This window comes from Neolamprologus brichardi, chromosome 18, assembly GCF_056152115.1.
Source record: "Neolamprologus brichardi isolate AB-2024 chromosome 18, ASM5615211v1, whole genome shotgun sequence".
NCBI lineage: Eukaryota > Metazoa > Chordata > Actinopteri > Cichliformes > Cichlidae > Neolamprologus > Neolamprologus brichardi.
Genome location: NC_142121.1, coordinates 30,790,008 through 30,815,228, shown reverse-complemented (window position 1 = coordinate 30,815,228; position 25,221 = coordinate 30,790,008). Strand labels below are relative to the sequence as shown.

At 43.8% G+C, this 25,221-nt stretch overlaps 2 protein-coding genes across 2 annotated transcripts; both read right to left on the bottom strand.

Annotated features, from left to right (window-relative positions):
- Positions 1-1,688: 1,688 nt before the first annotated feature.
- si:rp71-1g18.1 (uncharacterized) lies at positions 1,689-5,593 on the bottom strand. Its single transcript, XM_006802711.3, has 4 exons — positions 5,228-5,593; positions 4,826-4,965; positions 4,561-4,642; positions 1,689-3,102 (listed from the first exon to the last, which is right to left on the bottom strand). Exons 1-4 carry the CDS (start codon positions 5,469-5,471, stop codon positions 2,159-2,161), a joined length of 1,410 nt encoding a protein of 469 aa, XP_006802774.2. The 5' UTR covers positions 5,472-5,593; the 3' UTR covers positions 1,689-2,158.
- A 5,276-nt stretch (positions 5,594-10,869) lies between these two features.
- Positions 10,870-25,221, bottom strand: casq1a (calsequestrin 1a). Its single transcript, XM_087831549.1, has 11 exons — positions 24,693-25,221; positions 21,402-21,495; positions 21,139-21,239; positions 20,864-20,975; positions 20,540-20,613; positions 15,909-16,039; positions 15,758-15,803; positions 15,599-15,653; positions 15,355-15,455; positions 15,155-15,229; positions 10,870-11,942 (listed from the first exon to the last, which is right to left on the bottom strand). Exons 1-11 carry the CDS (start codon positions 24,927-24,929, stop codon positions 11,535-11,537), a joined length of 1,434 nt encoding a protein of 477 aa, XP_087687675.1. The 5' UTR covers positions 24,930-25,221; the 3' UTR covers positions 10,870-11,534.

Here is a 25,221-nt window from a genome sequence, read left to right as displayed (position 1 = left end):
CAAACACATCAATGACTTTTCCAGGTGGTCACAAAAAACACAAAAAGAACTGCAAACCTCACTTTCATTGAGCTCCATTCTATTCTATTTATGTACTGCCAAATCACAGGTCACCTTAAGGCACTTTATATTGTAAGGTAAAGACCCTCAGATAATAGAGACCTCAACAATAAAAAAAAAAAACCCTATGAGCAAACACTTGGCAACAGTGGGAAAGAAAAACTCAAATTTAACAGGAAGAAACCTCCAGCAGATCCAAGCTCAGGGAGAGGCGACCATGTGTCATGACTGATTGTGGGTGATGAGAGAATTACAGTGTCAGTGCAGGTCAGTGTTCACGATGCAATAAGAAACAGACTCGGCAAAAATGGCATCCATTGGAGAGCTCCAAGGAGAAAACCGCTGCTGACTAAAAAGAACACAAAGGATCGTCTTACATCTGTCAACAGCAAAATATTCTGTGGACTGACAAGAGGTTTTGGAAGGTTTAAGTCCCTTTACATCCAGCATAAAACAAGCACAGGACATCATAAAGATAACATCATACCAAACATGGTGGTGGTAGTGTGACGGTCTGGGGCTGCTTTGCTGTAATTAATGGAACAATGAATTCTGCTCTCTACCAGGAAAACACATCAGCAAGTCCACCTCTGAATGACCCAAATATTAAAAAGCATCAGTTTGCGATGTTTTGACCTTAAACAGTCTGTTCATACTCAAAACTCCTCCAATGTGGCTGAATTAAATTAATTATACAAACAAGAGTTCCTCCACTGTCATCTAAAAACCTCATTGCCTGCTGTCACAAAGGCTTGATTGCAGTTCTTGCTGCCAAGAGTGGAACAACTAGTTATTAGGTTTATGGGGCAATTAGTTTTTCATAAAGTGGGTTTAAATAGCTGTCTTTCCCAATAATAAATGAAATCAGCATTAAAATCAGCATTTTGTATTTACATTGGTTTGAATGCTTTGATCTTCACACACAAAATAAACTTCTTTTTAATTTTTTTTATTGATCCAAGAGACAAATGTTCATCAGAAAAAGTTATTAAAAACACTGAAAACAAGTGTTTTAACATGTAGTTATAAAAAAAACCTCGTCTCTTAAATGAAGACGAGAGCACATTTGTTACATTTTAACTTATAAAGTCACCATGAAACATACAGGTCATGGAGAGCAAGACATCTACAGACGGCGAATAATCGTAACGTGCTACAAAGTCAAAGAGTCAGTAATAAGTGAGATAAGTGTTAATTAAAACAAAAACAAAGACTTGAAAAACAAATCTATAAAAGGTAAGAGTGTATAAAAGCACATCATTTAACGTGAAATGTTGAGAGGTGGAGAACCGTAGGCTTTCCAATACAGACAACCACCAGATATCTCAGGTCTACCCATTAATGCTGTGTTTCAAGACATTTATAACATCTCCAAGGAGCACCAGAGCATTTGTAAGCTGGTTAACTGCGCAGTGGCGGGTGGGTTTCCCTGCAATTTGATCGTGCGTTTCTCAGGAGGTTTAATGCCAAAACGCGTAGTAATGTGTAGTAGTACTCTCGCAGTCTTGCAGCCCCATTAATAACCCACAATCACAAAAAGTAAAACTATGGCATGAACTAAACACACAAATTACAGCAGAAAAAAAACAACAACAACAAAGAATTAGTAGTACAACCCCCCCCCCCCCCCCCCCAAAAAAAAAAAAAAGCCAGTCATTCAGGTCATTGGTCGTCATAGGAGGTAAGACAGAAGAAAAAAAGAAGGCAGCTGGACTTCTTTAAGTTTGGAAAGATGCTTTGGTTTCAAAAACAAGAAGGTGGAGAGCCTCAGGTAAACCTTAGTGGGGTTATTGGCCCTGGGAGGTGGTTTCACCCTTAATGTCCCACGTCAGCAACAACCCCCACTATGGTTTCAATACCCGGGACATCTTCTTGGATGAGAAACGTCTTTCCAAACCTAAAGAAGTCCAGCTGCCTTCTTTTCTCAAGCTCCTAAGATCCAATTACAACCCCAGTTATTTTAGGACAACTCCAAATAAACAATCAACACAAGCAATCTTATGACTTTCACGTCTCTTCTTTAAGTTTCTCGGGACAGCTTCTGTTTATAGTGTCTTCAGTGTGAGGTAGACATCCGTGCGGCTGCTCACAGCTGTTCCTACAGCTTTAAGCCGGCGATCGTTCTGAATGAAGGAACGAAGAGCTCACAGTGGTTCGCTTTGTGCTTCTCTAGATTCCTCATGATCCTGAACGTCTTGCCGCACGTGGCACAGCTGAAAGGCTTCTCTCCGGAGTGAAACCTCAAGTGCGCTTTTAGGTTGTCTCGCAGCCGAAAGCTTTTACCGCACTGCGTGCAGGTGTGCGGCCTCTCCCCCGTGTGGAACCTCGAGTGGCGTCGGAGACTCTTACGCAGGGCAAACGTTTTAGAGCACACAGAACACGGGTACGGCTTTTCTCCGGTGTGGAAGCGCTTGTGCCGCCGGAGGATCTTCCTCCGGCTGAATGTTTTCCCGCAGATACTGCAAGAGTATCCATCTCGGGAGCGACTGATGACCGTTTGGAGGCGCCAAATGTCATTTGCGCATCTGGTGAAGCAGCACAGGCGATGGCCAGTGTGAAGACCTTGATGACGGCGGAGATCTTTTGGCACAGGCCAACCGTTTTTGAGGTCAACGCCGTGAGCTTTGGCAGCGTCGCCCTGACTCTCTGATTCAGGCAACGTGAGAACATTTACCAGCTGCACTGCGCAGGGACGCAGCAGCTTTGGATCTGGAGATGTGAGCTTCAGTTTCATCTGGAGATGGTTCTTTGCTTCCTTCTGAGCGTGGACCCACTCCCACACTCCAGTGTGTGCAGGAGTCGCAGCGCCATCAGATGGGGATGGACTGTAGGCAGTGCCTTTAGCTGTGCTGACCCTGGCCTGCTGAGGCTCGGCTTGAGCAGGCTTCTCCGATTGATCAACTTTGGGTGTTGGAGACTCCAGCTTAAGGATCAGCGGGCAAACAAACTTCACCTTCTCCCCAGAAGCAGAGTTGTTCGTGTCAGGCTGAATTACAAGAGGCTTCTGATCAGCTGACGTCTCTGTCCGTGTCTCTGTGGAGACTGAAACAGATCACATGCATCTTTAATGACACTGAACATTTTCACCATCCTTTCATGAAGCTTCCCAAACCCCTTTACACTCTTACAAAAATGGCTCTGCATCTCTCAGTGGATGCTATGCATGCAAAATAATAGAAGAGGAGCCATCAAATAACAGGGGCAGATACGGTATTTAAAACACTGTCATTACACGTGTCCTCACCTTGTTTTTGTATGTTTGTATGTATGTTAAATAATCCCCACAACTGAAGAATTTGACATTATTTGAAACCATAAAATGTAAAAATGCTCACAAAATGCAACAGCGTGACACTGGCACTCAAACTTTGCAGTTTGTGATCTAAGCTCTACCCCGTCCAAATTCTTGGACTACATCAGTGAGTGCACGATGTGCTTCATGGGAATGCAATGATGGAAGCACAACGTTCTGAAATTTAACAAACTTTAACCACGGTAATTATTAAAGACAGGCGACAGAGTGCAGTGAGTGACGAGCGGAGCTAGTGTTCTTGCTAATTCATGTAGCTGTGAAGTGAAATGGTCAAGTATCGCTGCTGTTAGCACGACACGGCAGCAACACAACAAAGTGTTTCCAAGTGTTAGCACAGCACACTCTCATGATACACTGTTGTATTATTGTAGGGTCTACCTTACAATATAAAGCACCTTGAGGCAACTGTTGTTGTTATTTGGCGCTGTATAAATAAAATTCAGTCAAACGTTTGTATTGCTACTCTGCGTATAAAAAAAGCATTCAGCCTAAGCCTACTTGCTCCACCACATTATTAAACTATCGCGTGGTGCTAAAAATCGATATTTGCAAGAATAATGCCGCATTACAACTTGGGTGCGATACACATCCTGCATCATAGAGGAACACACAGGTTTCTCAATGTTGCGGTTTACTGGTCTGAGGGAGCAAAAAGCCACAGCTTTACTGATGACACTTAACATCAGACAGAAATCCAGGTACTTGTCATAGTATTTATCTGGTATGTGTGTATATGTACCTGCAGGCACTGTCTATTGGAAAGTAGCATCAAAGCAACTCATGCATGGGCGAGTTGCTATGATGTGTGGAGGGAATATGAAAGTTACAAAAAATAACTTTAATAACTTAATCCTATTGCTTATGATGAATGGATCATTTCCAAACAGAGCTGTGCATGGGGTAGATCAGAATACTGCATCAATTATTTATGAATTATTTTACAGCATTTGCGGGTCCTCGCACATTCAGAAGCTAGCCCCATGTCCCTTGCCCCTTTTCAAGATAAAAGAAAACAACAAAAAACAAAACAAATGAGTTATGCAGCCAGATCATTTGTATGCTGACACCTTGTTGGTCCTGGAGCATTCTATTTAATCTGTCTTTTTTTATGTAGTATGCATGGTGTGTATCTAGCATGCATAATGTGTTCATGCTTCCACTGTGTCAGTATAACACAAAGTTCTTACCATGCAAATCAACTTCTGTCTGAGCACCACAGTCCAATGGAGACTCTGCTCCACGGACGCTCAACTCCACCGTATCCACAACCTGACCAAAGAAGGAACAAGACACATTTGCATGCATGCATCATGACAAGTGCAATGCATACCGCACCTGAAGCATCGCAGTAATAAAAAAAAAACGGGCAACAGAGAAAAGCAGACCAGGCTTCATAAAATGCCTGTTCTTCATTCCACAGGTGATTTACAGCCCCTGTAAATTCTTACTGACCGGATCCTTCAGGGATGACCACTCGGGGTCAGCAGGCCCATTATCTTCAGCCAAGGGGATTTCTGGCGGAATGAGGCAACCCTCCATCACCACCTCCTTGCACTCTCTCACATAATCGCTATCCGAGACAAAAGTGAGCCCTACAGAGTAGAGGAGGGGGAGGGTTAACGCTGGCAACTACACTTCAGCTTCGTGCAAGATTGCTTTGTGATATGCAAACATGCATCAAACTATTTCTTTATCGACGTCACAGAACTCTGTTGGAATAACTTTCAAACATGTTTTTTATTTATTTATTTATTTTTTACTGGCGCTTAAAGCCCCACTCGTGCACCAGGAGCTGCAGCAGAGCTGTGAACACAAACAGGAAGTAACGGCGTTTAAAGCCTCAGAAACACGAACCATGAAGCAACGACGGCTCCTCCGAGCTGTCGCCCACTTGCACTCCGATGCTCCGTTTTGTGTCCCCGCTCGATAAAACATCCGAGGTTTCACTTCCCTTCTCGTCCTCACCGCGGCCCAGGTCCACCTCGGTTGCTCGGTATCTGCTCTCGAACAGTTTGATCAACTCCACCGAGGCCGCTTTAACCAGCGAGCCTAGCACCGACTCCACCTGCGCCTGGAGGCTCACGGCCACCGTCGACATGCTGCCTGTTCCTGCAGTGCAGAAGTTCACACCGTAAAGGAAGTTAAAATTTAGAAGAAGTATTTATTTACCAACCGTATAGCCACATGGTTTACAGAGGGAAGAGGCGTGTCTACTAGTGGGGGAGGAGTGGCCAAAGGAATGGCCTTCCTCTTCTTTCAGTTTGCTAATTGGCAGCCGGCAAAGACCTTTAAGGTGCATTACCGCCACCTTGTGGATTAGCGTGGTTACTGTCGAAGCCCTACTTCTATAATCTATGTTAGTTAATCCCAATTGTTTACTCACTACTATGTAGGAATACAAAGTAGGAGTACATTTTCCACATACTTTACAGTATTTTCTGTTTTTTTAAGTGTGTTTTAAAAAAGTAGGAATCGTGCTTGCAGTGTAGCAGAATTGGTTCAGGGGATTAGTGCATCAGTTACATGTCGTAGCCATTGTGTTTGAAGTACAAGTACAGTAATAGGGCTTTGGAGTTGACGTCACGTCGCAGTATTTTACAGTATACTGTTTTTATTGCAGAGCTGAAAGCTTACCAACATGAGGTGGTCTCCTGAACAGGAGACTGAAATGATAAACATGGTTTCTAGAAAAAAACCCTCATAACAAATATAAAGAAAAATAATAGAAGACAACGACATATTTCAAAATATTGATAGGGTCAGCTTATCAACACTGGACAATCTCTTGCACAGAAATAATCTGAGGATGAACCAGGGTGCCATTTGAACGCAATTCAGAAAGAGTCAAAGAATTGCAATGCAACTGTATGCAAGTAAGTCCCACACAATCCCACAATTGATGCATACTCTCAACACTGTATGAATTACAGTACTGTACAGTAATCATACTCTGAACAAAAAAAGGTGTACAGCAAGTCATTATGATGACTGGTAGAAGAATGGTCATAGTGTTTTACATTAAGCACATCAGTGTTCAATTGGTTCTAATAAATGTCTATTCATGTGATGTTTGTGTGTGTCATTTGAAAACAAAATGCCATTTTGACAAGAAATTATATCGTTTTGAATGTAGCGTTTCATTTACAGGAGAATTGAAGGGTTTTGCCCGTTTTGTGTGTGTGTGTTTTTTATTTGTGTGTAGAGCTCTGACAATACGAGGCATTCTTTCAGGAAAGTGTGTAAACAATTGCTGAAAACTGTAATATGCAATTTCCCCTAAAAATATCTGAGCATCTGCCTTTTTTGCGGATGTAATGTGAAAATACTGCAATCTTCCCCTGGTATATCTATTCTGTATTCCTATATCTGTATTCCTCTCATTTGTTTTAATTCTATATTAAATGTTCCTCATTTTCCCTAATTATCCCACCCTTTTCTGTTTTTTGTGTCCATGTGCAGTTTCATTTTTATTTTGAATCTCAACATTGCCTTACTTGTTAATATGATTTGCATATACTGTTTCCATGAGTTAAGCTCAGACAAAAGAGAGGTGACTGACAGATAATGGACAGTTTTGATAACCAAAATTTTACTTAGTTAAATAAAACTTAGAAATAAAGAATTCTGGAACAGCTTTGTCAGTACATCACATCTCAAAACTTCCTCCTGGATTATGTCCAACCTTCTTGCTTCTTCTTTTTGATGGTGTTTAATAAAGTGACTATCCATAATCAGCTTCTGATCAGCTCTAATATATACATTGATCAGCCACAAGATTAAAGCCACTAAAAGGTCAACATTCATTGTGTCAATGTGGCTTCTGGCAACAGGATACTGCTAACACAAGACAATAACTGTTTAGGAATGGCTCGAGGAACCTGAAAAAGAACATGAAGTGTTCGCCCATGCTTCAAAACTCCTCATGTTCTGACCTGATTCTGCTTCTGTGGGACGTGACAAAATAAGCCTGGTCCAAAGGATTCACTGCACTTTAGGGACCTTAACATTGATTGGTAGGTGGTTATAACATTGTGGCTTAGCGCTTATAGTTTTAAAGTGGCTCTCCATGGTGTTCCTGTAAGAGGAATTTCAGAAATAAACTGAAATCAGAGTTTTATTACAGATTTTAGACACACCCAGGACTCTCATATAAACAAAAATGTAATTTTTCTGTCCCACCGTTATCCCTCCCGCCAGTCAAAACAGGATACACAGGGTGTATGCTCTTAAAGACCTCGTGCCCTTGCACAAACAGGTAGGCTGGAGTATGAAAATATTATGGCAATGTTTCTGGTTCGTTGCCACAGTGTAATTAGTGCTCATCATAAACATAATTCACTCTGGTTTTATCTTTTAGTACAGCCACCATCCCAGAGTAACGCTATGTTTTCATTCTTGAAAGAAAGCTTTTTCAAGTTCACACTGACTCTGCACAGAAGCACACAGGAAATACAAAACAGAAGGGGGCAAAATAGAGTCCATCAATATATTTTAACTTATCAAGTCTACCTCTTCATCACTGGAGATATCTTTTTAGTAGCTTGACCTCTAATACTCCCACAGGGAATCAAGCTGAAAATCCTCAAAGAGAATTTAATCCCCTAAACCAGGGGTCCCCGATCCCAGTCCACGAGGGCCAGGTCCCTGCAGGTTTTAGATCTCACCCTGGGTCAACACACCTGAATCACATGATTAGTTCATTACCAGGCCTCTGGAGAACTTCAAGACATGTTGAGAAGGTAATTTATCCATTTAAATCAGCTGTGATGGATCAAGGACACATCTAAAACCTTTAGGGACACCGGCCCTCATGGACTGGGATTGGGGACCCCTGCCCTAAACCCTTTGAATTCCCCCAAAATATTTTTCTATCCCACCTCTGTAAATCACTACCTTATCGTGGTGGAGGAGTTTTGTGTGTCCCAGGGATCCCAGGGGCTGTGTCCTGGTCCTGGGTGAGGGACCAGACAAGGAGTGATTCAGAAGACCCCCATGAGTAGAACATCAAGGGAACAGTTCATGCCACCTGGGATAGGGTTTACGGGGGCCCCGCCCTGGAGCTGGGACTGGGGAGGGTGACTGAGGGTATGCATCTCCCTTTTTCGGGCTGTGGGTCCATCCTCCTGCAGGCGCCCAACACCCGCAGAAGGCGGCGTAGGGGTCGGGTGCATTGTCTGGTGGGCGGTGGCCAGAAGCGGAGGCCCTGGCAGAGCGATCCCCAGGTACCAAGACTAGCAATTGGGACATGGAATGTCACTTCTCTGGTGGGGAAGGAGCCCAAGTTAGTGCGTAAGGTCGAGAGGTACCCACTAGATATAGTTGGGGTCACCTCAATACACTGCTTGGGCTCTGGAACCAGTCTCCTGCAGAGGGGAGGGACTCTATCTCAGTCTGGAGGGGCTGGGTATCCTAGTATCCCCTCGGCTCACTGACTGTACACTGGGGTTTGTTCCCTAGGATTAGGATTTGTTCCCTGTGCCTTTTGGGTCGGGGAATGGGTCCTGACTGTCATCTGCGCTTATGCTCCGAGTGACCGTTCAGAGTACCCAGCCTTCTTGGAGTCCCCGGTCAGGTTGCTTGAGGGTGCTCCGCCTGGGGACTCTGTTGTCCTACTGGGAGACTTCAATGCTCATGTGGGCAATGACAGTGAGAGCTGGAGGGGTGTGATTGGAAGGAATGACCTCTCGGATCTGAACACGAGATCAGGGGCGGTACCTCTGGATTGGTAGACCGGGTGGTGGTTACCAGCTTTAAGAAGGGGACTGGAGTGTGTGTTCCAACCATACAGGGATCACAATCCTCAGCCTCCCTGGGAAAGTCTCAGCCAGGGTGCTGGAAAGAAGAGTCCATCCGTTAGTCAAACCTCGGATACAGGAGGAACAATGCGGTTTTCATCCTGGTTGTGGAACAACAGACCAGCTCTTTGTCCTCTCAAGGATACTTGAGGGTGCATGGGAGATTGCCCGACCAGTCTACATGTGTTTTGTGGACTTGAAGAAGATATTAGACCGTGTCCCTCGGAGTCTCCTGTGGGAGGTGCTTCGGTAGTATGGGGTGTCTTGCCCATTGCTACAGGCTGTTCGAAGGCAGAAATGAACTTCCTCCGAAGGGTGGCTGGCCTCTCCCTTAGAGATAGGGTGAGAGGTTCAGCCATTGAGGAAGGGCTCAGAGTAGAGCCGCTGCTCCTCCACATCAAAAGGAGCCAATTGAGGTGGTTCGGGCATCTGACAAGGATGCCTCCTGGGCGCCTCCTGGGTGAGGTGTTCTGGGCATGTCCCACCACCAGTGTGTCCTGGGCAGACCCAGGGTACGCTGGTGAGATTATATCTCTCGGCTGGACAAGCTGGAGGAGGTGGCTGACTAGAGGAAGGTCTAGTATCATCATGGCAAATTTTCTGCCCCTTGGTACCAGCTGAGAATCATTTAAACATGACAACCTACCTGAGTATTGGTGGTAACCATATTATGACCACAGTGTACTCATCTGAAGGTTGCTTCGAGAATAATGTGCCATGTCACAAAGCTCAGGTCATTTCAAACTGGTTCTTTGAACATGACAGTGAGTTCATTGTACTCAAATGGCCACAGTCACTAGATTTCAGTCCAGTAGAGCACCTCTGCAATGTAGAGGAGTGGTAGATTTGGATCATGGATGTGCAGTCAACAAATCTCCAGTGTTGGATTATAATATTATTTTATGCCATGTTAGACCCCTAATTAAAGATTGTGAATTATTATGTAGTTTTAGTTTGCATTATTCTCCTGAATTAGAAGAAGGTGATAACTATTACATTTGTTAAACTGATCTGCATTACATTAGACTGCTGATTTATTGTGAATGAATGATATTGTTTTATGATGCATTATACTGCTGAGTTATAAGAAATACTGTTTGCAGAAAGTCATCGCCTTATTTGTATGGTTAGAAGAGAACAGAGCATTCTGCCCCATCTCAGCAGGAGCAGATAAACAGGGAGCCAAGGTCGTAGCTTGGGCGCTGTGTGAGAAAGAATGTGAATGTTTAGGCTTTTATGATTAGGTGGGGGCCACTAGAGGCTATAAGAGTTTGACCAAGGCTCCACCATTTTGAGATCTGATGCTGTATGGTGTCCATCTCCCACGCGTGTGTTCATTAAATCATCGTTTGACTTGACCTGGCCGGACCAGTGTTGTTATTTTGGTTTTCCTCTTGTATCCATCCCCAATATTGGAATCCGTAACACCAGCAACTGCATGATGCTATCATGTCAACATTGAAGTGTACCTAATGAAGTGGCAACTATCAAAACTGTATCTTCTTTAGTAATATTTTAACACTGTAGCTTTAAGTGCTGAGAGTGATTTCTTTGTACCTATTTAGTCTAAGCACACTTGATGAGATGAAGAACTCCTCAGATTGTTTTCATGATGAGGATGAGAATTCATGACTTGCTATCGTGTATATTTCACACATGCACACACGCATACACATCTTTAAAAACTATACAGTAGTGAGGTTTCCGTCCAAGCTGTCATTTATTTAAGACTTCACAGTACGTTAAATTCCTCTTGTTACAAAAATAGAATATGGCTGTTGTCATAATTCATCATCGTAGAAAACATCCATATGATGTACAGCACATTCAGTGTACAGCATTACATTGATTTTACAGAGTAGGCTGGTGATATTCAAGACCTGTAACAAAAGCTTGTTAGCACCCTAGGATCTGACCTCAGTCGTTTCGGTTGTGGGGAAAACAAGAAACGAAGTGAACATAAATAATACACATTCAGACGGCAACAGACTCCACAGATGGATTCAGACATAATGCATAAAACAATGCAACCCTTCCAGTATTAGGAAAATAAACACTTTAATAGTATAAAAATCAATAGAAGTAGATTGCAAGGTTTCAAATAATTTTTTTAAATTTTTACATGTGGGGATAAAGGCACTGTGGCATCTTAGTACTTTGTTACATGGAGGATTAGAGGATATGGAGGTGAGAGGGTCAAATGATTACTGGAATAATGTTCTGATGTGATGCAGAGGGAGGGTGATGAGAAGATGAGATATCAACATGATAACTGGTTTCAAGAAAGGATGATATGACAGAGTTAGTGACGCTGAGTCTTGAAACTGCATTGGTCAGACTTGAAAAGTAATTTATGACTTAATTGTTTAATAATCATCATCGTCGTCGTCATCATCATCATCGTCGTCATCGTCATCGTCATCGTCATCATCGTCGTCGTCGTCGTCATCATCGTCGTCATCATCATCGTCGTCGTCATCATCATCGTCGTCGTCATCATCGTCGTCGTCGTCATCATCATCATCGTCGTCATCATCGTCGTCATCATCGTCGTCGTCATCATCGTCGTCGTCGTCATCATCGTCGTCGTCATCATCATCGTCGTCATCGTCGTCGTCATCGTCATCGTCGTCATCATCGTCGTCATCATCGTCATCGTCATCATCGTCATCAGGATCGATTTCACCTGACAGAACATCCTCGAGCCAGTCCTCCAGCTCATCTGCAGAGGGCAGGTCCTCACCGTCATCCATGTCCAGCCACACGCTGTCAGCCTGGGAGCAAAAAACCAACAATAACTGCTCTGTTGTGGATTCTCTGAAAAGGTGAAAGTCTGCGAACCACTGGTTTTATGGTCCAATGGAACGCTGTTGTTCAGGGTACCTAGACACGATGAGCCTAAACTTGAATGAACCATGGCCATATGCCTCCCTTTTTTCTGTCAAGTGTAAGCTGTTACATTAGTGGATGTGGCTGGGCGTGGTTTGTGGTGCGGCTGCAGGGGAGGCTGACACACCAGAGCTCCATCAGTTCATCATGCCTCCCCTGCATGACACGTGCCGGGACCTGAGGGTGGGGTTGTTGTGTGTGTGTGGGACACAACTGAAAAGCTGTGGCCGTGTGCAGAAAGAACCACGAACCAAATAAAAAGTGTACTGAGTGAACTATGTGGTCAGGTACAGCATTGGTGTGCCACAGTGGACACTAACAATAAAAATGACTGTTGTAATCCATGTAAGCCAAAATCCCAGCTTCATACTCCCTCAGTTTCAAACATTTCTTTCTAGTCTTGGCTCTGTGTGATGTCAAAGAGAGGATTTGCTTATTTGGTTATCTGAGACAGATACCACTGGCTCTGACCACAACCCCTCCCACCGGCTCTCAGGTCTTTCTCTTTGTGAGAGCCAAACAAAGCAAGCTTAGGTTGGTGGCCTTAATGCCAAGTGCAGCTTATTTGATACGTGAGTTTTTGAAAATTTTTGAGACTTCTTCATCATCATTGTAATTTTCTCCCACAAAACATTAATAAACATTATAAAGCAATAAGTTGATACATTTTTTTAATGTCAAAAGGTTTAATAAATACTAACTTTTCCAAAAATGAAACTAAAATAGCTTGTATCAGATACACCATTAACTGAGAAAGTTCATAGTTAAAGTGTATCTGACATAAGGATGATCTAGAGTCTAAGAATAAAAATATTACATTGAAAATGAACAAATTATTACAAATTAATAACTAATCTCTCCTCATTGGTCATGGCAGATGGCTGCACTTCCCCTAGCCTGGTAGTGTTGGAAGTTTCTTCCTGTTAAAAGGGAGTTTTTTCTTCCCACTGTTGCCAAGTGCTTGCTCATAGGGGGTGGTTTGATGGGGTTTTCTCTATATTACTTTAGGGTCGTTAACTTACAATATAAAGCTGTTACGGCTGTGCCCATAAGAACACTGTTTTGTTCTGTGTCTCTTTACTGTGCTTAAGACTCTTTGCAGGTCCCTCCCCTAATGAAGAGTAGGGAGCAGCTGATTGGACCGTGGAACACGTGGTCGCGTTCAAAAAGCCGCTCTGACAGCTCCCGCCGGAGAGAGAGAGTGGAGCGAGCGAGCGAGTAGTTTGACAGCCAATGCGGTCCTGACCCTGGTTTCCAGCCTATACTTTTGCTGTGTATTTGTGTGAGCGTGATCTGTGAGAGCCGCTCCTGCTGTATTAGTGCTTAGGCACCCTTAGGCTGAAGCGGAAGGGGTGAGCCGCCTTTTTCTTTGGAACAGTTTTCTCCTGTTTCCCGGGTTAGGGAGCGAGGGTTAGTATTGTCATTTGTTTGTTCTGTTTCTTTCTTAGGGTTTAGTTAGTTTTCTCTGGTGGGACTTAGTTGGTTTTGTTTATTATTTTGGCCTAAGTTCACCCTGGAGCTATGCTTCATTACCTTCAATAAAATCACCTTTTTTACTCACAACTGGTTTTGAATGTTTGGCTTGGGAACCAGGGCGGCTATTTGTCTCTCTCTCCTCCAATCTTATGTGCGTCTCTACACGCCTAGACTAGGGGCGTAACCTTTAATAATAGGCGACAGTTATTGTGATTTGGTGCTGTATAAAGAAATCTGAATTCGATCTGAATTGAATTGAACTATAAAAAGAATGTAGGGGAGACCGGGGATAGTTGTAACATTTTTGACATTTCTGTCTGTAAATTAGAGCTCTTTTAAGGTAGTGGATTCAAAATGTAATGCAAAGTATTTACATGTCTCGGCTATTAAATAGTGCAGCTATTTTCTCTGCAGCACAATTACCCATTGCATGGTATGGTCTCAAACACAAAGAGTGAAATGTTACAATTAACCCCATAGTCTGGGTTAGTTGTAACATATCCTGGGGTGAAATGTAACACAATGAAATAAGGGTACTAACAAAACATTAACATGTAATTTTTGTTTATTCAACACATGAATGCACTTAGAGCCATTTATGTAGCTGTGTGTGTGTGTGACAGAATGCAGAAATCTAGCTTTTGAACATATTCCAACCCCCCAAAAAAGACAAATTATGGAATTTTCTGCAACTGAATATTTCATTAATTTTGGTTGGTCTTCCTTGAGTTTGGCCTCATTGGCTCAGTGGGCATTATAACCTACAACTCTTGCACCAATGAACATAACAATGAAGCTGAAAAAATGTAGTTGTTCACCAGCATCGCAATTCCATTACTTTTTATCATGGCTGTCCTTGGTGTGGTTTGCAAAGTGCTTTAGAAAGATGAGGAAATCTGTTTCTTGCACCCATCCTGATTTATTTCCACTACCAATACTTCCTACTGGTCCATCTCTGACACAGTGGTCTGCATAACGAATGTGTGGGAACACAAACAGTGGAGGAATTGTGTTGCCAATGGCATTAACCGCATATACAAAAGCGACCAGTGAACCTCTCTCTGCTGATGTCGTTGCCCCAACTTGTTTAATATAAGTTAAAGTAATAGTGTGGTAAGTTGTAACATCTGCATTATTGTTACAACTAACCCAGACTGTTGCTGTTACAACTGACCCAGACTCCTATAGCCATGAACTAGCTAACATTACAGCCAACGGCTAAAACATTAGCACTAAAGACCTACACAGAATATATCCCCGTAGACATACAAATAACATAATTTAAGTTTGATGAGTTTAACTGCAAAGCAGATAATGCTATTAGAAATTGAAATAAAGTAGAAAAACTTACTTTTTGGTATACAAATTACTTTTTTTCGTGTTAAATTGTCTGTGTTTGACAAAATGTGCTGATTTTTCACATGTGATAGCAGAAATGAATTGGGCATGCACAGGATGAGTCACATCATTTGAAACTTAGCCCTGATTGGAGATATTGGAAGTGTTACAACTGACCCACGTTACAACTATCCCCGGTCTCCCCTATAACAGTACATCAGAGGAACAATACAAAGAAATGTTTTGAATTTGGTAATAAGGTCATACTCAAAATATTACTTACATCATCAGCTTCAACAACACCAATCTGTGGGTGTGACAGGTCAATTCCAAAAGTCTTTTCCCAGTGTGGCAGGAGCTGCAGGGGAAAGTAAGCAAAATATTAGTTGCTGTTATCAACCCAACTGCTGTTAGTAAAACTGTGCAGAGTGCCTCACAGCCTCTTGTTTCTAAAGAGCATATTACACTGCTTCATATTGTTACCAGAGGGAAGTCATCAGGGTCGATCCAGACAATGCTGAGGTTGGGGTTGTCAGTGTTATCCTCGGCAACGTCCTTTAGAATCTCCAGGAACTCGAAACCGTCTGAGTAGTGGAAAAGTACATCGCAGTCTAAGCTAAACAGCTATCTAAATAACAAAAACTAAACAGCATTACAGGATGATCAGAAACAACTGTCATTACAGATGCTCATATATGTTTTTATACTTCATTTAAGATTCCTTTACCTGGGTCAGACTCCTCTGCAAAGGCAATAATATGTTCACCACCAACATCATCTTCCTGTGGGAAAAAAGGCCGGAATTTCAGGGAAACTGTAAAACAGTAGGTTGCAATCTTATTAAAGTTATGTCTAGGAAATATAATTCAAGTTTATAATTTCTCACCCAGATCTCGTACATGTTGTGGGGCTGCAGCTTCCTCAGGGTTGGTCTAACAAGCAAAGATTACTCAAATCTTAATGCCCTTTACTTGGAACTCAGATCATGAAGCTTGTACCTCTCGAGATCCTTCTAATGTGGCAAAAATAGGACTTACCTGTCGTGAGCTTCAATGAATTTCACCAGTTCCTTCTCAGAGTAAGGTTTTCCTGGGACAACAATTGGTTCATCCATAAATGGTTCATAGAAGTCCACCTCATTGAGCTTCAGGTCCAGAGCCTTGGCGACCTGTAAGACAGGGCCAAAGAACTCAAAGCCTCATCTGACCATAAAGGATATATTGATGGTTTATTATTTATTATTTGTTTTTGCTTAACAAAAAAGAAAAGTGTTATTAACTTTGTTTTTGTTTTTTTTTTGTATATTTGTGTTTAGTAAGTTAGCCAAGATTTGTGACTAATTGCAGGGTTGATGTTTCAATCCATATGTTAAAATGTACTTGAGCAAAACACTGCAAGCCTAAGTCACTCCATTTAGCAGTTCAGCTAGTACCTTACTCTGCGCTTTTCACCACCACTGATCTGTGAGTGTACAATGGGTGGAAGAGAAACAACAGTGTAAAATGCTTTACTTAACATATACTTAACATCTTAGTGGAAGATCTGTCTGATATTTAGATATATGAAAGATCACTTAGGCCTCACTAACTTGAATGAATTGATTAAGGATACCTTGGAAAGGCTCGCCCCCTGATTCAATGGCTTCACAAATACTGGTAATCACACAGTGTTTTTATTTCTTGCGTGATGATCACATGATGGACAAATAATTATGTAACCATAACTTTAATCTTCAAAACGATGCAATTTAAGATGCATCTAAAATTCTTCCATCCATTCATCCATCTTTATCCGATTTATCCGGGGCTGGGTCGCGGGGGCAGCAGCTTAAGCAGAGAAGCCCAGACCTCCCTCTCTCCAGCCACCTCCTCCAGCTTATCCAGGGTCTCTCCATAATCTCTCCAGCGTGTCCTGGGTCTGCCCCGGGGCCTCCTCCTGGTGGGACATGCCCGGAACACCTCACCCAGGAGGTGCCCAGGAGGCATCCTTGTCAGATGCCCAAACCACCTCAGCTTGCTCCTTTCGATGTGGAGGAGCAGCGGCTCTACTCTGAGCCCCTCCCGGATGGCTGAACTTCTCACCCTATCTCTAAGGGAGAGGCCAGCCACCCTTCAGAGGAAGCTAATTTCTGCCGCTTGTATCCACGATCTTGTTCTTTCGGTCACTACCCACATCTCGTGGCCATAGGTGAGGGTAGGGACGTAGATCAACTGGTAAATTGAGAGCTTCGCTTTTACACTCAGCTCCCTCTTCACCACGACGGACCGGTGCAGCGTCCGCATTACTGCAGCTGCAGCACCAATCCGTCTGTCGATCTCCGGCTCCCTTCTCCCATCACTCGCGAACAAGACCCCGAGATACGTAAACTCCTCCACTTGGCGCAGGAACTTATCCCCGACCCGGAGTGGGCACTCCACCCTTTTCCGGCTGAGAACCATGGCCTCAGATTTGGAGGTGCTGATCCTCATTCCCGCTGCTTCACACTCGGCTGCGAACCGTTCCAGTGCGAGCTGGAGGCCATCACCCGATGAAGCCAACAGAACCACATCATCCGTGAAAAGCAGAGATGAGATTCTGAGGCCACCGAAGTGAAAGCCCTCCACCACTTGGCTGCGCCTAGAAATCCTGTCCATAAAAATTATGAACAGAATTGGTGACAAATCGAAGAGGGGCTGAGCTGTCAACTGATCACCACCTGGTGGTGAGTTGGATCAGGTGGCGGGGGAGGACGCTGGACAGACCTGGTGCACCTAAACGTGTAGTGAGGGTGTGCTGGGAACGTCTAGCAGAGGCCCCAGTCTGTGAGATCTTCAACGCACACCTCCGGCAGAGCTTCAACAGCATTCCGAGGGAGACTGGGGTCATTGAGTCCGAATGGACCATGTTCAGCACCTCCATTGCTGAAGCTGCTGCATTGAGCTGTGGCCGCAAGGTGGTTGGTGCCTGCCGTGGTGGTAATCCCCGAACCAAATGGTGGACACCAGAGGTGAAGGGAGCCACCAGGCTGAAGAAGGAGTCCTATGGGGCTTGGTTAGCCTGTGGGACTCCGGAGGCAGCTGACAGGCATCGACCGGCCAAGTGGAATGCGGCTCGGGCAGTGGCTGAAGCAAAAACTCGGGTGTGGGAGGAGTTCGGAGAGGCCATGGAAAAAGACTTTCGGACTACCTCGAAGAGATTCTGGCAAACCGTCAGGCATCTCAGGAGGGGAAAGCGGTGCTCTACCTGCACTGTGTATAGTGCTGGCGGAGCGCTGCTGACTTCGACTGAGAAAATTGTCAGGCGGTGGAAGGAATACTTCGAGGAACTCCTTAATCCCACTGATACGTCTTCCGAGGAGGAAGCCAAGTCTGGGGATTAGGGGGATGACCCGCCAATTTCCGGAGGCGAGGTCACTGAGGCAGTTAAACAACTCCTTGGTGGCAGAGCCCCTGGTGTTGATGAGGTCCGCCCCGAGTTCTTGAAGGCTCTGGACGTTGTAGGGCTGTCCTGGTTGACACGCCTATACAATGTTGCGTGGAGATCAGGGGCAGTACCCCTGGACTGGCAGACCGGGGTGGTGGTCCCCATCTTTAAGAAGGGGGACCGGAGGGTGTGTTCCAACTACAGGGGGATCACACATCTCAGCCTCCCTGGGAAAGTCTATGCCAGGGTGCTGGAGAGGAGAGTTCGTCCGTTAGTCGAACCTCGGATACAGGAGGAACAATGCGGTTTTCGTCCTGGTTGCAGAACACTGGACCAGCTCTTTGTCCTCTCAAGGATACTTGAGGGTGCATGGGAGTTTGCCCAACCAGTGTACATGTGTTTTGTGGACTTGGAGAAGGCATTCGACTGTGTCCCTCGGGGTGTCCTGTGGGAGGTGTTGCGGGAGTATGGGGTGTCTGGCCCATTGCAACGGGCCATTCGATCCCTATACGACCGTCACAAGAGCTTAATTTTTTTTTTCTTTTTGCGTCTCCCATTTGGTTCTTTAGCCGTCAGAATTGTTGTCTGAAGACCAACAAGGATACCCAATGGATTTACTTTGCCAAATGGATCATCATGGCCTTGCCGTATTGGTCCATTTGATCGACCTTTGTTGTTATTATTTATTTTATTTTATTTTCCGTTGTTACAGACGGGACAGACATGACTGAGGGATAGGAAAGGGAGAAAGAAAGAGGAAGGAAAAGAAAAACAGAAGGGAAGAGGGGCAGTGAGAAAGGGCACTTAAAAAGAGAAAGAAGAGAAAAAAAATCTCCTGGATCACCTGTTGAGAGAAAAAGAAGAGAAAACAAGCAAAAAAACAGAGCAACATACTAAACACAACACCATCACGTTAATCTAGCTAAGTGTAAACAGCAGTAAATACTAAATATTGAATGTTGTTGTGTAGCAAGCAGGACCGACAGCGCACAATGTGCTTGGAAATAGCAGCCAATAAAGGTGTAGTTTATGTCTATGAACAGTGAACACCCGTGTGCACACCTGTGTGGATCAGGTGCTTGTATTCAAAAGGTTTTCCCATGTATGGGTCTGCTAGAGGATGTAGAGAGCCATAGCCCCATCCCCCAGGGCATGAAGCAGGCATGGAGGAGATCCAGGCCCCAGAGTGCGAGAGCCCAAGGAGGACCATCGGAGGGGCATCGGAGGGGCATCTGTGCCACCCTCCTGGGGAGAGCTGAGGAGAGCCCCAGATGAGGGGTCACCCAGTAGCCATGGAGCAGAAGCCAGAGGGGGCTGCAGTGGCGTGCCCGCCGGCTCTGCCGGCAGCCAGCTGTGCCAGAGTGTACTGAGCCGCAGGCCCAGAGGCCGGAGGCCCGAGGGCCCCCTTTGCCCCGGAAGAGGCCTGACCAAGCAACAGGCACCAGGCCCCGCCAAGTAGTCACCGGGAGTGAGCTGGTACATACCTGAGCGCCCAGCCCCGGACACCAAGAACCACCAACGCACCGACCCCTGAGGGCATCAGTTACCGGCAGGGAGTGTGGTGAGGGGAGATAGGCCTTTGGAGGGCCTGGGAGTTCCCAGAGAGGTGGAGTGTAAGATCCAACCTGACATATAGACACAGACAAACAGGCACACACAAGCACAAACATGCATTCCCACCCTCATGCACACATATACAAATACTCAGCACTCACCCAACGTAGGGATAGACATACATGGACACTGTACACACAATCACACTCCCCAAACAAACTCTATACCCTCCCCTGCACCCTGGTGACACACTCGCACCCCAATGCCCTACTTGTGTGGGTGGGTGTGTTGGAGCGGGAAGAGGGAGGCAGCCGAGGATTGGGAGGAAAAAAAGGGAGGGGCAATCTAAAATTCTTGTTTAAAATATTTTTCAGATTTTTCTTTTAGAAAGCTTTTGTATTTATAGTTGCACATAAAAACTGGATACATAAAAATATGGAGTGCCTCAGAGTTCAATCTTGGGCCCTCTGCCACTTTAAAAAAAAAAAAAGTTTTCAGCTAATTAAAACACGCAAGCAAATATACAGCTTCCAAGAAATTCATTTTAATGTTTCTATGTTTGAGTTAAATTTTTGAGTCTGATCATCCTTACAAAAACAATCCCCATATCCGTAGTGCTCAAAAGACTTTAGCTTTATCAGTTGTGCTATTACAAAAGCTGAAACTAGACTAATCACATAGTAGCCTCAAGTAACTTACTTTGATTACTCACCTTGGGATTGAATGTGGCATAGAACAGGATGTGTGGATGGAACTCTTCAGCAGCATCAGCAAAAGCGTCAAAATCTGAAATTTAAAGGCATCCATCAAGTTGTTTCAGTAGATTGCTATATGTATGAAATATCTAAGAATGTAGACTTCTTGTTCTCATCATTACTGGTGTTTTTGTGTGCTCACTTAAATCAAATAGTAGCAACTGCAATGAAAACACTCTGATAATTATCCTAGAGTTAGGATGCTGTTTAATTTGCTTGATGTGGAATTATCTAAAAACAATACAGGCTATCATGACATTACAGTATCACAGGATTCTTACGTTCTGACTTGTGACTCTTAAAGTAGCCCACCAATTTGATGTCCTCTTCGATGTTTTTAAAGCCTTTTAGTTCCTTACTGTTGTCAATTATTTCCACAGGGTCCTCGAGAACCTGTGGAAAAGGAGAAAAGGGAGAGACAACAGAGATGACAGACAGGAGAATAAACTGGAATAAAGCTCTGTGGGTCATCTTCAAAGGAAGCAAAATGAGTATTTAGAGATTTTATTGCTAAAATAAGGCAGGCTATTAACTGGGAGATTATATCCTCACGAACATCATAGATGAACTCCACAAGAGTGTCAGCTGCAAGCTCGCCATCATATTCTATGACTTCATCGTCTACGAAGACGAAGATGCTGTCAGACTCGTCAAGGCCTAAGGGGAAAGAACATTTTGTGTTTAACCATGCGGCTTTTGGACAGGTTAGCTCAGATTATATTTCAGCTAACTTCTGTTACAGTAACTTAACTGTGATAGTTTGGCTAGTCTGACTTTTGCACAATAAGCCATGTACCAACTGCCTGCAGCTGTATTTACCTAATTTCTTTGCAACAGCCTTGTCGTGCTTTGCATCAATGAGACCAACTCCAATATCTTCATCTTCAAACTCATCCAGGACCTGGGCTGCAAGCTGTAAAACATTGCACATAAATAATTAAACAATTTATTAGTTCAACACAAAAAAGGGTGGGGTGGTGGGATAGTGTGTTTTACTCATTTGGAAGGCTACACTATTACACCCCTACACTATTATTTACACCTTTTGACAAAGTTGTCTCACTCAGTAGTTTCATTACCATAAAAGCCTGCTTTTCAGAGCGCCGCTTATGCACTTTCTAAATCTGTATGAAACTTGAACCTTGTGACTGACAGTTGGGTCCACCAATGACAGCATCACACTTGCAGCTCAGCTGCATTGAGGAAGTTGTTTGAGAGCTGTCTCAGTCCATTTGAAGGGTAAACAGTGCACACAAACTCTCGCAGACACACACGCGCACATACATGCACACTGGTGTCTGAAATCTTGAGCAGCTGCTTTACTGGCATAAATAGTTAGCCCAACCAGGCTGTCCTGCAGTTTGTTGTGCAGATAATTCTCTGAATTTCTTTTAACCTGACTGGAGTTTTGGATGAGTGGAGCACAGTGAAATAGTTTAAATTTTGCAGCTTAGTTTTAAGTTACACATCATACAGACTTATTCCCTTCATTGCACTATACCTTTTTTGCAGACTGTGCCCTTTTGGCATTTACACAGACTAAAATAAAACTTCTTACAGGCAAATGGATTAATGCTTCATCGTTGTATATATCACATTTACTTTGTGGCATATATTTACAGGCTATATTTAGTCTATAAACATATTTAGCCCCCCAAAAAATATATACATGTATACATTCTTTTGGTAGTACCTAGTAGTGAATTTCACTAAATGTCCATTTGAATAAAGCACATTATTTTTACCCAGATAATTTTTTTTTTGCAAATGTCTTTAAAGTATGTAAAATTAAATTAGTTAGTAGTAGTATGTAGTATGTAAAGCAAAAACAAACTATGTCTGCCTGCTCCTCCTAATCTGAAACATGCAAAGTTGTTTTTGGAGCTTGGGTGTTCTGAATGTGTATTTGATGTGACATGGGTGAGATCATTTGCTCAGAGTAATTGAACCTCCCCAACTACATGTAAAGTTAAACCAGCAGGCTCAGTATCTGGGGTGGGATTTCATAGCTTCATGTCTGCGTGCACTGCAGCTGTACATTTCTTTCAGTTTTTGTTCTTGGCTGAGATGTTACAGACTGTAGTGATATTCAGCTGGTGCAGCACCTGACTGTATCTGCTCATTTTGAGCGAGGCTGCCGGACACTGGGCCCATTGGGCCCTCTGACCACCACCAGTAGGCAAACATGGGGTTAGTATCTTGCCCAAGGATATTTGGCATGCAGCCAGGAGGCAGCCTGGGATCGAACCACCGACCTTCTGATTAGCGGCTGACCTGCTGACACCCCGTCAGTGTCTAAGTGTAAAAGCACCTGCAATCTGTCTGGAGAATGCAGGTGCTTTTCCTTACATTGGTCTACAGCGCTTCCCTTGACAGAGCATTCGTAACAGACCTGAGAGGTCACTTTAATAACAAAATCAACTAAGTTCAAACGGCATGGACGAAAGCACTTAATTATCACCATCACAATGTCATGTTTTGACTTTCACTAACCCCCACAGGGCTCCTTGACCTCTGAAATGTTTGCACCTTTTGCAGTTGCCTCTTACCATAAATAAAGCTTCATTAAGTGTAAATCATAATACATTCAGAAGGAGAAACACAAGCCTTTGGAGCTCAACCCACCACAAAAGCAGCTCAGGATAAATATAGCACCAGAAGCAACACCAGCCCCAGGGACTATTTTGGTGAGATGGCAGTGATGCTCAGTACTCTGGGATCCGCTGACAAGTACAGTACTGCAAGTGTCAATCACAGCGCAGAGCTGAGCCGGCACTACTGGAGCCAGTACCTCAAGCGCTGGCCTGGAGCCCCAAGGCTGAGCAACAGTGCCCTATACGCAGACACCAGAGGGTCTTGATGTGATTCGCCAAGGAGAGCAGCCTCTCGTATCTCTCACTCTCCTGCTCTCTCTGTCTGATTTGCTATTAATATTTTCCTCATTACTGCTATTCATTACTATTTTTTTTAGCCCTTCATCCTTTTTCATTTGTCTTGTTCACATGAGATTTGGTTACTGATGAGATCTGTTGCACACAATTTCTGCTATATTTGTTTAGGCAAAGTTAGAATATTTGTCACAGTTTTTATTTTTAGGGGCTGTTGAGAGTTCCTTATATGATCCTTTTTGGCCTAGAGTTGTCATAAAAAAAAAAAAATTAAACAGGAGTCAACAAACCAGGCTTGCAAATTACAATAATGCAACAAGCATATGGGGTAGCAGCCTTGACATTACACTGTACATTAGCCATGCCAAATGCCATATAATACTGTTGCTACGTGATCTAGTGCAGGCCATAAATCAGAAATCAACCTGGTTTCTCAGAACTGCAATGTTCAGTGCAGTTCTCAAATAACTGCTTCTTTAAACAATATCAAGTGTGTCTTCAAATGTTCTCTGGGCACCTCTTAGTTCTGCATTGTGTCTGTGATCGTTATAGTGTAAAAATGAATTTTGCTCTCTGTATAAATAATCAGCATGTCTGCAAACATGGAGTCAGCTGCTTGAAGTGACAAATTGAACTTTTCTTGGAAAATGGAATGTGGTTTTCACTTGTTTACTTGTTTACTATAAGTAAACTATAAGTAAACAAGTGAACAGAAAAGTTTGTGTGGAAAGGGATGTAGTGTGTTTTTATAGGGAATGTGAACCAGGCTGGCGTGAGGCCTGATGAGCAATCGGATGAGGGAGTGTTAAGTGCATCAACTGCTTGCCTCACACACAGTAACACACAAAGACGCACACAAACAGACACACATCCTCTACACAGGCTCAGCCTTTGCCAAAATAAATGATACCTTGGGTCCTCACAGCTCAGCTCTTTGCCTCAGGGTGGTCGACATGACGACACACCGTAGGCTTGTGACACATTTTTGGGACTTCACTTCTCAGCATTTCTGAATCCAGCAAAGCTATTTTCTACCGCCTTATCTCCTTTTCTCCATAAAAACTTCCTCTTTGCAAGTCACTGACAGGAAATGAGTTTATTCAGTCCATTTTTTTAAAACCACAGTTAAATATGCTGAAAGCACATATATGTGCTCATGAATAAAGTACCAATATTACAGCTTCCTCATCACCATCTATCCACAGTTCTTATCTTAACCCACCTCAAGGGCCAACTCCTCGATATCGAACTGTCTCTGGGCGGCGCGGCTGGATCCGGGATGGTCATGGTAGTACACCACCATAATGTCATACTTCTTCATCACGGACTTATAGTTCTTGGCGTTGAGGTCGTGAACGCGGTCCTTGCCATCGTAGTCAGGGAAGTCCAAGCTCTCCTTGCCCAGTGAAATGCTCCCAAAGGACAGCAAGACTACTACAAGCACCCAGGTCCACTTCATGGCTCCTCTCTAATGTGGATGTATTTACAGTTTCAGAAAGTAAATGAAAGCGGCGAAAAATATTGAAAAAAAAAAGTTTGGTGAAAGTATGGAGAACCCCTTCCAATCCGCGTCACCCAGAAGAGAGCAAGACAGCCTCCTGCATCCGCCTTATTAAAAACCCCACATGGGCAACTGGCAGTGGGCTCAGGGTGCAAGAGGGGTTGGGCTTAGTCTGACATAGGTGTGACCATGGTCCTATGTGGCACGTAATTAAGCATGGAGAAGATGAGGCAGGGCTGGGGTGACAGCT

Bases quoted from the DNA above. Each gene is read 5' to 3' on its own strand.
- si:rp71-1g18.1 (XM_006802711.3), bottom strand. From the start codon at position 5,471: ATGTCGACGGTGGCCGTGAGCCTCCAGGCGCAGGTGGAGTCGGTGCTA. The intron at 4,966-5,227 runs GTTCGTGTTTCT...TCTACTCTGTAG, and splicing joins GGAGCCGTCGTTGCTTCATG to GGCTCACTTTTGTCTCGGAT. The intron at 4,643-4,825 runs GTCAGTAAGAAT...TTCTTTGGTCAG, and splicing joins GGTCATCCCTGAAGGATCCG to GTTGTGGATACGGTGGAGTT.
- casq1a (XM_087831549.1), bottom strand. From the start codon at position 24,929: ATGAAGTGGACCTGGGTGCTTGTAGTAGTCTTGCTGTCCTTTGGGAGC. The intron at 20,976-21,138 runs GTTCGTGAGGAT...CCTTTTCCACAG, and splicing joins TTGTGGAGTTCATCTATGAT to GTTCTCGAGGACCCTGTGGA. The intron at 15,456-15,598 runs GTAAAGGAATCT...TCCACTACTCAG, and splicing joins TGCAGAGGAGTCTGACCCAG to ACGGTTTCGAGTTCCTGGAG.